Source organism: Aspergillus vadensis, assembly GCF_003184925.1.
Source record: "Aspergillus vadensis CBS 113365 unplaced genomic scaffold BO88scaffold_22, whole genome shotgun sequence".
NCBI lineage: Eukaryota > Fungi > Ascomycota > Eurotiomycetes > Eurotiales > Aspergillaceae > Aspergillus > Aspergillus vadensis.
The window spans coordinates 349360-362652 of NW_020292060.1; the positions used below are offsets into that span (position 1 = coordinate 349360).

Sequence of the window (13293 nt, forward strand, 5' to 3'; positions counted from 1 at the left end):
GAGGAAATAAGCGAGATATATTCACCGTTTTTGCTAATAATTTTAGCATTTTTGAAAGATTCAGGCAGTCTCATGATAGTTCAAAGAGGAATGTGGATTACCCCATAGAATAAATACTAGGAGTACAAATCTTATAACGATAACAATCGATGAACCAAAACAAGTCATTCAACCAATACCATTTCTGCCACCGCAGACCGCTTACCAGACAGGCAGCGCCATCATCCATCCAAGCATTATTTACTCTGTATAGTTCACTCTACTACTGTATCCCTTCCCATTGCACAGCAAGGCCGTGTTATAAATTGCCTCAGCTGATGCACAAGGAATGCTCTATGTAACCAACCAGCTGCTTCTGGAACACTTTTAGCCACGCGAATGGCTTGGGTTACCGCCTTGACAGCGAGCTCCGGTGCCGTGCTCTATGCTCTGGCTTACCTGGCTTCCTGGTTGTATGGGCTGTTCAGTGTACTAGCCTCGCCAATGTGGATCCTAGCCCATGCCATCCTCTATGTGCTCCTTTCTCCACTAAGGCTTCTATTAAAATTCGAGGTATGAATGGAAAGATTCTCCATCCTTTCTAGCAAGTACTGGTCGCAACCCAAGGAATAAACACTTATGGTTCACCTAGGCCATTCTTAGCTACTTCACAGTAGCCGCATTGATGGGGGTTATTCTGGGAATATCAATTCATTATGCGTCGTCGGTTACTGTGGAGGCGATTCATCAATGGTTTGGTTCACTGAATGACCCAGCTCGCCCTAGGCGGAATAGTTTCCATGGACGTCTACTTGATAAAGTCAAGAGAGGTACTTCTCCGAGCGATTCCAACGCGTCCGACGAGAATATGCCGGAGTGATAGACCGACGCGAGGGATAGGCTCAACCCGATGAGAACCCGACATCGTCTACACGACCCTCGAAGGGGAAGAAGCAGCAGCCGGGCCGAGGATTGACGGGACGCTTTGAACCAAATTCATGAGCATAGTAGTGGGCATGTCAGCGGAAAGTGTAGTGATTACGTCTGTACTATCTATTTTAGCATTAGCATGTGTTAGCTTATTTCGCAGTAGACTGTTACGCCTCTGAGCGGTTCGACCGAATGCATGACAGATACTAGCGGAGGCAGACGGATCCTCGCTGGCGGACGGGGCTGGTAATCTCCGGGTTAATTGACGCAATCAATCCGCGACAGTCTGGATGGACCCTGCCGCTCATCCAATTCCCCACTGCAATTATACTTCCTTGAGACAAAAAAGACTCTCTCATCTTATCTTAATGAATTATTGTAATGGCCTCCAATTTCCACTAATTTAGTTGTAGTAGTACTAATACTACTACTATGGACAGTTGGTTTGGTAATATTTATTCTAGACATCAATCATCTATTCATTTATTTTGCTTTTCTTCCTTAAATCATTTTTTCCCGCCTCTTCTCACCGCAATACGAATCACTGGAGGGAAAAAGTAAAGTATAAATATCAACTTAAGCATTACACCGCAGTCCATTCTAACCATGGTCCATTCAGTAACACCGATGTCATCACTCCTGATTGTTTGTTTCCAACTTGACATGAATCATACCCCTGCGACTATACTATCACTCTATAACTCAGGACAAATTACCTTTTGAAGTGGATTGCTTATCACCGAACATCGTCCTGTGGGGCTCTCGAACCATCAATCAACAACAACAACCCCTCGGTCTCGAACGGACCATCCTGCAATCTGTCCAGGGTTCGCTTCGCTTGTTCATCTCCGTCCTTTATTCATTCCTCGCAAATCCCCCCCCGACACTCTTCTTTCCTATCCTTTGATTTATTCTCAAAGGTACTCTGCAGCTCCTTCTTCTTCGACACGCATGTCTTCTCCATTTATCAGCCTCGTTACATTTCCTCTCGAGCCTTGCTGACGCCTCCCCGGACGCCTCCAATGCCTTTCCCCCTGCGCTAGCGGTGTCTTCTCCGATATAACGACTACGTCAGACTCTTCGTGCTATACTTTGCGATCCTAACGAGACCACGAACCCATTGACAGCCGTTGACATTCCTGTCGCAACATTCCAAACGCAATGTTTCCCTCTCGAGCGTTCTTACGAGTGCGCTCCGTATTACTTGCGATATTTATCCTATTAACATTCGCTTGGTCCTATTCGCGATGGCGCAGCTATCCTCTAACCGAGCAAGCCCCATCCATACAAACACACCAAGCGACTCCCTCGAATCACAGACATACCGAAGGCCACATCCAATTCTGGCGTCAATTCCAGCCACTTCTGACCGCTCATGAGCCAAAATGCGAGCCACCTCTGAGATTAGGATCGGCGCCGTCAATCAGGTTCGAACAATCGAACCCAGAAGACCGCCCGGAGCTGCTGGACATGCTCCCATTCGACGTGGATACGATGAAACATGCGCACAGCGGATTTGTCGATGCGATCAATACCAACCCGCCCCAGCTAAACTATACACAGAATACGCGAGGCTTGGTTTCCACCGCGGGGGGCTCCTACTTACCCGTGCTGGTGATCTCGCTTCGGATGCTTCGCAGAACGGGCTCAAAGTTACCCGTTGAAGTATTCCTCGCAAATGAAGAAGAATATGAAGAGCACATCTGCGAAGTGGTCCTGCCATCGCTGAACGCGCGATGTGTGCTTCTGTCGGAAATCCTCGACGCCGTTCCAGGCGATATGAGGGTCGAGAAATACCAGTTCAAGCTTCTTGCGATGCTATTCTCGTCATTCGAAGAAATCCTCTTCCTAGATGCCGATGCGTTTCCGCTTCACCCACCGGAAATGCTATTCGTCAATGGCCCCTTTCCCTCGAGAAACATGGTCACTTGGCCCGATTTCTGGGCATCCACCATTTCATCCTACTACTATGAAATTGCCTCTCAGCCGTACCCCGAGAACTCAGTCCGACAGTCCAGCGAATCCGGAGAGGTCCTTATCTCGAAGAAGACGCACATGAAAACCCTTCTTCTCAGCACCTACTATAACATGTGGGGTCCCGATTTCTATTACCCATTGCTTTCGCAAGGCGCAGCCGGAGAAGGCGATAAAGAAACCTTCGTCGCAGCCGCCATGACCCTTCAAGAGCCATACTACCAGGTCTCGGAGCCAATTTGCGCCATCGGCCACGGCACACAGGGCGGTCTGGCCGGCTCCGCGATGGTGCAGTTCGATCCCATTGAAGACTACGCTCTGACGCAGAAGGGCGAGTGGCGAGTCCATGGATCGAAGGCGCCTGCCCCCCGAGCATTCTTCATCCACGCCAATTTCCCCAAGTTCAACCCGGCCACTGTGTTCGACAAACAGGCCGTGAACCCGGCCTTCGCGGATGACGGGAGCTACACGCGCGCATGGACAATTCCCGACGAGGTGATCAAGGCTTTTGGCACTGATATCGAGAAACGCTTCTGGGACGAAATTCTCTGGACGGCGTGCGAACTTGAGGATAAGTTCAGTACTTGGAAGGATAGAAAGGGCATCTGCAAGGGGGTGAAGAATTATTGGAATGCTATGTTCGGTATCGGGCATTCTCGTTGAGTTAAGGTCGGTCGGTTTCCCGATTTCAGCCTTGCTGGTGCTGGTCGCTCCGTGGAATGTGTAGGGTGTATCTATCATCACCTACCGATGTGCACGATCCCCACGAGGATATTGTCGCGTGGGTAACTGTGTTGGTGTCCGGGTTACTATCAGAGCAACAGCACAACGAAACACGCAGCGTCGAAGACGCTTCAGCTTATATTACAGCAAGAGAAGCGACGCATCTACGCCCATGTCACATCAAGGAGACACGAACCACTACAAGACACTTTGGACCAGCCTTGGATACCTTCTATAAATACAGCGACTGGCTATCTCAGGATCTCATCCTGGACAACATCCACATATTCACAAATACCTCTTCACGCCATGTCATGCCATACCACCAGCTTTGCTACTTATTTTCATGTACCATATACCACAATACCCATACACTACTATAAATACAACCCATTGATGTAAAATCTCTATACATACAATCTAGGCTAATGATACAATTCCAGAGAAGAGAATAATACGCCCCACCCCTCCACACAGTCCCCTAAAAATACACTCACTCACTCCCTCTCAATAGTTCCCGCAACCCGCGCCTTCCTAACCGCCTCCCTAAACATCTCCTTACACGGCACTCTAGATCCCAATCTCGCGCACAACAAAAACGCCCCACTCAACTTCCGATGCAAACTATACGTCTCCTCGGGAGGCGGAGTCAACCTCTCCCGAATCATAAGGGGAATCAACGCCCTCACGCGATCCGTAATAGTCTGGTCCCTGAAATCATATACATCGGGCGACGACTCCATGAACGGCTCCGCAATAGTAATAACAGAAGTAACGTGCGCATCGACCATATCTTGACTCTCATGGCCGGTAAGATATCCCAATTCGCGGGACAACTCCGCACAGCGCAGACGATCGTTCCTCGCTGCCGCGATCAGCGTATGTACATACTTCGTGATGAACTCGTCAGGGTATTCGCGGGAAGCACCGAAATCGAGCAATTCGAGCTTGTTCGTTTGGGCGTTGTAGAGGAAGTTCGTCCAGTTGGGGTCCGTCTGCATGTACTTGAATTCGGTGATTTCGCGAAGACAGAGACGGAGAATTTGGGTGCCGATCCAGTCGCGTTGGGATTGCGTGAAATTTTGGATTTTGGTGACGGCGATGCCGTTAAGGCGTTCCATTGTAAGGACTTGTTTGCCGGAGGCTTCGGGAATGATGGCGGGGATGTGGAAGACGGGGTCGTCGGCCAGGAGGGAGCGGAAGTGCTCGCCGCAGGTGGCTTCGCGGTGGTAGTCGCATTCCCAGGCGAGTTCGGTGCGGGCGTTGGCGATGGTTTTGTCGAGGTAGAGGCCGCGTGGGAGGAGGCGGGAGGCGGTTAGGAGGATGGAGAGGTTGTTGAGGTCGGAGTCGATGGAGTCGGCGACGCCTGGGTATTGGATTTTGACGGCGACGGGTTGGCCCGTGGAGGCGAGGACGGCGCCGTGCACTTGGCCGATGGAGGCGGCTGCCATGGGGATTTCGTCGAAGGAGGAGAAGAGGTCGCGCCAGTTGGGGCCGAGGTTGTCGGTCAGGACTTTGTCGCGTTGCGAGGCGGGCATGTAGTCTGCGCGGTCTTGGACTCGTTGGAGGACCTCGTGGATGGAGTCGGGGAGCATTTTGGTGTCTGGATGGTGTTAGAGGGGGTTGGGGTGATTGGAGCTAGGTGGGTGGGTGTGTACCTTGGATGCTCAGCATCTGCCCCAGCTTGAGAGCTGCTCCGCGCATCTTGGAGAGTTTGGCGACGAGACGTTCCATGTTTCCGGCGCTGAACATGAGGGATCCGGTGCTTTCGGACTGGCTTCCAGTGGCTCGTCGTAGGCTTTCGCTGACGGCGCCAAAGGCCATGGATGTGGCTAGGCCACCGTATTGCCATAGTCTGCCTAGTCGGGAAGCTGGAACGCGAGACTCGATCATTTGGTACGTTGCCTGCTGCTTCATGGCTGCAGCAGTCTCAGGCTCCACCTGCGGGCACTTTATTAGATATAAACGTCCAATTGGCTCCGATTGCGTGCACTCACTGTTGTTGTTGACACAATGTCTTCCACGACCTGGGCCTCTTCTTTCGACAGTCCCTCCTTTCCGATGGGTTTGGCGTCAGATGGAGGCATCGGAGTCTTTCCTTTGTATCTGAGATCCGCAGCAGCTTGCCGAGACAGCATCCGAGCCACCTTGGGGCTGTGGAATATCTCTTTCATCATATCCTCCGAAATCTCCTCCTGTTGTTCCGTAGGCTGGTTTGACGACGCAGGTTTCTCGGCACCGACGGGGGAGTGGAATACGTCCGCATTGATTTCAGTGTTGATGCCCGTTTGCGTGTCGCTGGAGGTCTTGGGTAGTTTAACCCTAGGAAGTCCAGACGAGCCGGGGGTCGTCTGTTTGGAGGGTTCATAGAAGACATCTTGCTGCTGGCTAACATCCAATTGACTAGCTCCGTAACCGGTATGTTCCGCCGTCGTTGAAGGAATCTGCGACTCTGCCTGTCGTTGTGCTTTCCTGGCCTCATCCGGCGAGAGATTCGTGTGCGTGGGGGATGAGCTCGGGGCCCGGGGTGACGGTGCGGGTGCTGGTTGGGAGGGAGAAGGATCATCGTTAAACCGCTTTGCTAAGGCTGCCGCAGCTTGGGCGGTCATACAGAGGCCATCCGCCTGGCTCTTGATGCCTTTGGTGAGGGACGAAGTCCTGGTAAATAAGTCTAGCTGGCGCTGCCGCACCTCGAGGTGCTTCACGGCCACGGACCTAGCGACATTGAAAAGTTGGATCGCGTCCAACAGGCGCTTGCCCGACATAGTTAATAAAGTAGCAGAGAAGCCCGGGCTGGTCTCCAAACTACCGTCTTCGCATAATGATGAAAATTGAAGCAATTGGGGGAACGCGAGAGCAAACCGGATAGCATCTCGTGCCTCGAAAAGCCGCGGTGGTTTTCTGCCGGGCGGTACCGCACCCCGGAGAGGTCCCGAGGCAACTGATAAGGAAGACAGCCGACCGGATAAAACTAAGAATAGTATTTAAAGGCGCATGTTCCTCCCGCGGGTCTCCCTTTCTTCATCACCGCCATGTACCGGCCGCCTTAACTTGTTCGGTGAGGGCAAATGACAGTGAAGACCAACGTGCAGGATATCGAGCAAGAGATCGTGGATCTCGAGGACCGTCTGCGCAATGCACGTGCTCGTCTAGCGTCGGCCTCTGCGTCGCACAAGGGCGGGGGTTCATATCTACCGGTACCGGAGGGTGTGTTTGCCCCCGCGGATGTCTTCCCCGTACACTTCTTCTTTCGCAACTTCCACCTATCTACAAGATACTAACCGTCTATTTCTACGCTTCAGATGCTACGGGAATAGTGCCCAGCCATGCACTGCTTCTCCTCTCGGATTCAGCCCTTCCCTTGGGCTCGTTCGCCTACTCCAGCGGTCTCGAGTCCTATCTGGCGCACAACAAGCCCCTTCCTCGCTCGGTGACCCCAATTGCATCCTTCCAACGCTTCCTGAAGCTCTCGCTCGCTTCTATGGCAAGTACCTCACTTCCATACGTTCTGGCAGGATACAGACGGCCAGAAGACTTGGAGACCCTGGACAATGACCTTGATGCGTCTACCCCCTGCATAGTTGCCCAGCGGGCGAGTCTCGCCCAAGGGCGGGCATTGCTCGGGGTCTGGGAACGCGCTTTCCGGAAAACATATGCATTCAACCCATTCCACGCTAACCCCAACGCTGCTGAGGCAGTGAAGGTGGTAGAGGAATTCTCCGACATACTGAAGACCTCGCTGGGTACTGACGAACTAGGCCCCAAAGGTCACTTTGCGCCTTTGTGGGGGGTGGTATGTCTGGCCATGGGCATGGACGCCCACCAGACTGCTTATGTCTTTATGTTGAACCATGCCAAGGCAGTCCTTAGCGCTGCTGTCCGTGCGTCCGTCATGGGCCCTTATCAGGCCCAGAACATCCTGGCCAGTAAAGGCCTGCAAAGCATGATCACTCAACGTATAGAGCGGGAGTGGGATACTCCCGTCGAAGATGCAGGACAAATCGTCCCACCTCTTGATCTCTGGGTGGGACGACATGAACTTCTATATAGCAGAATCTTCAACTCATAATGCATAGATCACCACGATAGCTCTCTCAATTCTTTTCTTTTTGGTCAAAGGTGACATTCCTGTATGAATATAGCTGCATTCATCATCTTTCTCTCTGCCGTGACTTCCTAGTTAATCCTACAACATGCACCATATTGTCCCACCCAGGTGCCGCTCGAACACTGACGTGGGTATCCAAAAACAACTCCTCTGGACCGGAGGGTAATGAAAAGAAAAGGGAAAAGAGAATAAAAAGAAAAGGAATAAAAGGCAGCAAGGAGAAACGAAGAGAGAAAAGAAAATTAAAAGGAAACAAATAAAGAAAAAAAAGAAACCGGTAACCCGAAGACCAAACAACCCGGCCACTATGCAAAGAAAATATCCGATCAATAGGAACAGATTTAGATCGAACGCCGGCCCTCTGATATCCTGTCCTGCTAAACCACAGTAAAACACCGCACCATGAGCCTTTTTCCATGATTATGGAGCGCAATCGGTAAAAGAAAAATCAAGCCGTAATAAAGTGACGTAGGTGAGTGAAAAGGGGAAGGCGAGAAAGGCAAGAAGGGAAGGAAGAGACTATGATACACGAAGTTGAGGGTAAGAACCCAGGATGGTGGATTCTGAGCAAATCACAGTGTGATGTGCATGTAATCGTTGTTACCGAAGGACTTGTTGCAATTGGGACACTTTCGGGACCGAGATGTGAGGCGCTCCTCCACGCATTCTTTGCAGAACACGTGACCACAAGTCTTGATGGCCGTGTTCTTGAAGTTGCGACGACACACAGTGCAGAGTGCCAGAGTCTGTAGGGCATGTTAGCGAGGATGATCCGATATGGCGTAAAACGGTAATAGAGAGGGGATATAACCATACCCTCAGCATTTCATATTCGGACGAGGAGTTCCCGAGGCTCTTGTTCTTCCAGTTCTCCAGGCTCTTCTTGGTATCCGCCAGGGTCACCTTCAGACCTTCCACCTCCGTTTCCGCTTGGCGACAAGCACTCGAGGCGCTAGCCAATGTCGAGTCCTTGGAAGCTGACAACGCCTTGAGTTCGGCTACCTGCCGGTTCAAGCCCTCGATTGTGATGTTTTTCTCTGTGACTTGCTGCTGGGCTGCGTAATTCTTATTCATCATCGAATTCAGTGCTTCCTTAGTCTCGCTAACTTGCTTTTCCATGTTGGCCAGCAGAGAACGGGTAGCTGCCTCGGATTCCTTCAGCTGCGACACGATGTCCGAAGTTTTCGCATTTTGCATGCGCAGGGTGCGGACCTCCACATCCCTGGCCTCTTTGCTCTTCATTGCAGCAAAATATTTCTGATCGGCCTTGGACTTCTCCGCGATGAGTCGGGCGACCTTCTCCTCCAAGGCACTGAAATCGGTGACTTTCTGTGATGCCAATGACGAGTACTTCTTGCAGGCGACTTGCATCGAGGATAGTTCGGTATTAAGCATCGAGAACTGACGTTCCAGGTTGCTGAACTTAACACGCAATTCTTCGATCGGGATCTCATCAACGCTTTTCGATGTGCTCTTCTCCTTATCTAATTCCATACGCAACCTTTGTACCTCGGACTCTAGCGCCGCAATCCGAGCCTGTCCAGCATCTGCAAGTTCTTGCACTTTTGTAGCCGCAGTTTTCTCCTGCTCTTGCGCAGCCTTCCGCATTTGCTGGTCCGCCAAAAGTTCGTCGCGCGCGTTGCGTATCCGTGCCAGATCTGTTTCTGCCCGCATTAATTGCATCTCTTTCTCAGCGATCGCATTTTGTGCCTCTTCATCAACCTGATTGCGGTAGGCGGTTCGCTCCGATCGGAATTTTGCCGCTTCTTCTCGCAGTTGCACGTTGGTCGCCTCTAAGTGGTTGATCCGAGTAACAACGTCATCGTACTGGGATTTCAATTGCTTGAACAAGTCCGTGTGCGCGTAGTCATCGTCAGTAAGTCGTGAATGCTGCCGTCTCACGTTAGCACTGTTCGAGTCTAGCTGGTCCAACCGGGTGGGCGTACCTTGATGTTGAGATCCGTTATTTGAGTCAGTAATTTGGCATTTTCACTCTCCAATTTCTGAAGCTGTTCTTTCTGCTTTTCAGACACAGCCACGAGTTTGCTGTGGGCTTCTTCCAGGGCAGGACTCCGCTCGCCGCTAGGGGTCGCGCCGTTGGACGCGGAAGGCTCTTCCTTGGGTGCAGACGCACTATCGCCGCCGGGGCGTTGGGCTCCTAGAATGTACTGCTTCTCTAATTTGGCAACCGTCAAGCTCCTTGCACGATCGAGCTTTTTCTCGGCTACCATGTACCGTAAAGAGGCTTCTTCGAGACTTTCTTCGAGTTGCTGTTTTTCAGATAGAGCTTTCTCTAATTCTGCGATGGTGGCTTTTTCCTCAGCAAGTTTCTTGGCGAGTTGAGTCTGTAACTCTGAAGCCTCGGGTGAGGTCTTGGGGGATTTGGACAGTAAGCTAGAGATGACCTGGCGGATATCCTCCGAACGGGACTTTAGGTGCTTCTCGAATTTATCGACATCGTCGAACAGCAGGCTGCTTTGGAAAGCCGGGCGTTCTGGGATTTTGTTTAGTGTTTCCATGTAAACCAACGGCCGGCATGAGTGGGACCCACCCTTGGCGTCCTCTTCGGCAGCGCCCATGAGCAATTTGACCTCGTCGACCAACTGTCGACTCGTCAGACAATCTGCACCGGATGAGCAAAATACAACGATCTACTCACTTGCTTATACCAGGTATCTATGATACGGAGATGGTCATTGTGGTAGGCGGTGGCTTTGGACATCTCCTTCAGCTTGGCCTCGAGCGACACCTTCTCACGTTTGTACTCCTGCATCTGGCGCCATATTGCGTCTTTTTGGAAACGCTGCGACGAAAAGACGTCAGTATGTCACCTGGAGGGTAGCGGTAGAGTCGACTATGGCGTTCCAATCCTGTCTAGGGGAACCCTTGGGATAAGTTGGCACCCACGTGGGCAGATCGGGGACTTACCTCCAGGTCATCTTTCCAGGGCATATCAGCGTCGGGATGGGGTTTGCTACCACCATTGACCGAAGTCGCTTGCTTTTTCAACGGTGGAGCAGAGTCATTATGGTCGTAGGCAGCGGCTCTCTTCCGGTCTTCCATCATGACAAAACCGGAATCGGAAGATGCGACGGGGGATGCTTCGGCGGCCGGCATCAGTGGCTAAAGAGACATACGTCAGAAGAGGCCGTCACCACTGAGCAGCAACGGGCCGAAAGCAGGGACCGTAACAATCTCCGACCGTGAAAGACGTGACGGGGGGTGGTTGTTGTGGAAGAAAAGGCGGGTGGAAGGGGGGAAGCGAGGAAGAGGTGGAAGAGGGGGATGGAGAGGGAATGAGTTGAGATAAGCAAAGACTCCCAGGCAGGAAGAAGCCAGGAGGATTTTCGGCCTGCCAGTTTAGCGTCCCTTCGCGCCTCCCACGTGACCGCGCCCACTTTCCCCAGGAGTTCAGGTTCAGGTTCAGCTCTTTCCGCCCGCCAATCTAGACTTTTTGCTGGTTTATTACTCTCTCTCGGTCCCTTCTTCTACCTACTACCACCACCACCAACTTACCACCATCACTTCATCATCATTTATTCCCCCCTACTATCTCCCCTTGCTCATTTCATCCCTTCCTTACCTTTCGCTTCAGCGATGACCGGCATGCAGAATGAAGTCCTTTTCCAGTTCGGCCATTAGTACGTTCCTTTGTCCCCTCTTTCCGTGTCCCGTCCCGCCTTCTATATATTCAATTGCTAATCATGCCTCCTCGACAGATAAGTCGGGCAAGAAGTTTGCCCCCAAGGCGCCCGCTCGCCGTCCTCCAGCCTCCGCTCCTCCCAGAAGACCTAGTGTAGCCTCCCAGCCATCTGCCTCTCAGACTCCGCAACCGCCGACAGAGACAGCAACTCCCGAACCCGGTCCACCGGCCCCCGCTGTTCAGCCCTCCGTTCCTACTGCACCTTCAATCCCAGAGGAGCCAGCAGTCTCTCCTAAGGAGAATGTCGTCGTACCTCAGTCTGCGACAGCCATTCCAATCCCCCGTCCCAAGCGCAAGGCTTCGGTGTCTGCAGTCTCTCCGGGAACCATAGAACAGATCTCAACCCCTCCTCAACCTACCCCGCCTACACCTACCGCGCCAGAACCCCAAATCGAGCAGACACAGGCTACTGTGAGCATTACTGCGACTGCTGTCCCCGAGACACAGATATCCCGCCCCGATAATGACGCGACAGTGATTCGCCCATCCAAACGTACCAAGACCACCGGAGAATCCACCGCCATTACCACCGATGCTGTTCCCACCGTTTCCGCTCCTTCTGCTGCTGCTGCTGCTGCTCCTCATCCTGCTACGACTACGCGCACCACCGAATCAATTGCGATAGACGCCAATCCCCAACTCGTTACTCCTCCAGCAACGCAGGCGGCACTCACAGATAGCGAAGGGACTACAGATGCACGCCCTAGAACTGACTCGCAGGTTACTATTGCCGAACAAGGTCGAAAGCCAACGAGGACAAGACGGAAATCAGTGAAGGATGTCAATGGGGAAAATGCGACAAAGAAGAAGGAAAGGAAGCCTCGAACACGCAAGAAGCGCGAGCCAACCCCCGAAGGCGCCGAATCTGTCGAGATCGCCCCCGCAATGGTCAAGATGTCGGAGCTGTGCAAGGATTTGCGCACGGGTAAAATGTCCAAGCGTGAGACTGAGCTGCGCAACATGGAACAGGCGGAGCAGGAGCGTAAGCAAAAAGCGCAGCAGGAAGGCGATACCGAGGCCCCGGTGAAAGAGAATGTGAACGACGCGTCTCCCGCGGGCGACCAGGATGAGAACCCAGACAACAAGGCCCAAGCTGGACCAGTGATGAGGATTGTTAACGGAGAGATTGTGCTCGACACTGCTTCATTGCAGGTGGATCGCCATGCCGACGCCGCGAGGAATGCTGGGGACCTCGAGGATGTTATCGAAAACTCGTTTACTCGCAAAATCAACCAGGCGACATATGGAAAACGCTCCAAGACCGAGTCCTGGGACGAGGAGATGACCGACCTTTTCTATCGGGGCTTGCGCATGTTTGGTACGGATTTCATGATGATCAGCAAGTTGTTCCCGGGCCGTTCCCGGCGCCAGATCAAGCTCAAGTTCAACAACGAAGAACGTCGTGACCCCCAGCGGATCAAAGAAACACTGTTGGGCCCGCGGGAGACGATTGACATCAGTACCTACTCGGAGATGACAAATACTGTCTATGACGACCCCAGGCTGATCCAACAAGAGTTGGACGAGGAGCGGAAGCGGATTGAGGCACAGCACGCTAAAGAGAAGGAAGCGCAGGAAGAGATGCTTCGTAATCCTGACGGTGCGGCTGGTGGTGCCGACGGCACTCCAGCCAACGATATGCCTGTCAAAGCGAAGCGGAACAACAGGAAACAAGCCATGAAGGCCATGGCCGGTGGCACTGAAGAAGTTTTGGGCACCATTGATGATATACCTTGAGTACACAGGATCGATAAATTTATTTTACGGCCGATTTCAATACCATGCGGGGATACAGGTGTTTTTGGCGTTGCAGTCCAGACCAGTTATACTGCCTGGCGCAGGAGTTTACTCGGGTTCCTGTTCGTCTTTCTTTTGC

The 13293-nt window shown here is 52.3% G+C and overlaps 6 protein-coding genes across 6 annotated transcripts; 4 read left to right on the forward strand and 2 right to left on the reverse strand.

Annotated features, from left to right (window-relative positions):
• Positions 1–281: 281 nt before the first annotated feature.
• BO88DRAFT_437440 (uncharacterized protein) lies at positions 282–1069 on the forward strand. The gene is made up of 2 exons (XM_025709622.1): positions 282–552; positions 632–1069. Exons 1-2 carry the CDS (start codon positions 379–381, stop codon positions 857–859), a joined length of 402 nt encoding a protein of 133 aa, XP_025559928.1. The 5' UTR covers positions 282–378; the 3' UTR covers positions 860–1069.
• A 782-nt stretch (positions 1070–1851) lies between these two features.
• Positions 1852–4009, forward strand: BO88DRAFT_124635 (alpha-mannosyltransferase). The gene has a single exon (XM_025701352.1). It carries the CDS (start codon positions 2071–2073, stop codon positions 3544–3546), a length of 1476 nt encoding a protein of 491 aa, XP_025559929.1. The 5' UTR covers positions 1852–2070; the 3' UTR covers positions 3547–4009.
• Positions 4010–4030: 21 nt separating this feature from the next.
• Positions 4031–6464, reverse strand: BO88DRAFT_370926 (protein kinase COQ8). Its single transcript, XM_025704190.1, has 3 exons — positions 5604–6464; positions 5265–5547; positions 4031–5209 (listed from the first exon to the last, which is right to left on the reverse strand). The coding sequence occupies exons 1-3, from the start codon at positions 6369–6371 to the stop codon at positions 4104–4106; spliced, it is 2157 nt and encodes a 718-aa protein (XP_025559930.1). The 5' UTR covers positions 6372–6464; the 3' UTR covers positions 4031–4103.
• A 175-nt stretch (positions 6465–6639) lies between these two features.
• On the forward strand, positions 6640–8014 carry BO88DRAFT_393826 (urease accessory protein UreF). Its single transcript, XM_025705119.1, has 2 exons — positions 6640–6813; positions 6909–8014. The coding sequence occupies exons 1-2, from the start codon at positions 6675–6677 to the stop codon at positions 7673–7675; spliced, it is 906 nt and encodes a 301-aa protein (XP_025559931.1). The 5' UTR covers positions 6640–6674; the 3' UTR covers positions 7676–8014.
• Positions 8015–8286: 272 nt separating this feature from the next.
• BO88DRAFT_428074 (E3 ubiquitin-protein ligase BRE1) lies at positions 8287–10831 on the reverse strand (the record flags this gene model as incomplete). Its single annotated transcript, XM_025709056.1, has 5 exons — positions 8287–8460; positions 8531–9604; positions 9661–10317; positions 10374–10517; positions 10643–10831. The coding sequence occupies 5 exons, from the start codon at positions 10829–10831 to the stop codon at positions 8287–8289; spliced, it is 2238 nt and encodes a 745-aa protein (XP_025559932.1).
• Positions 10832–11327: 496 nt separating this feature from the next.
• On the forward strand, positions 11328–13154 carry BO88DRAFT_456441 (transcription factor TFIIIB subunit BDP1; the record flags this gene model as incomplete). Its single annotated transcript, XM_025710924.1, has 2 exons — positions 11328–11355; positions 11434–13154. 2 exons carry the CDS (start codon positions 11328–11330, stop codon positions 13152–13154), a joined length of 1749 nt encoding a protein of 582 aa, XP_025559933.1.
• Between the last annotated feature and the right edge of the window lie 139 nt (positions 13155–13293).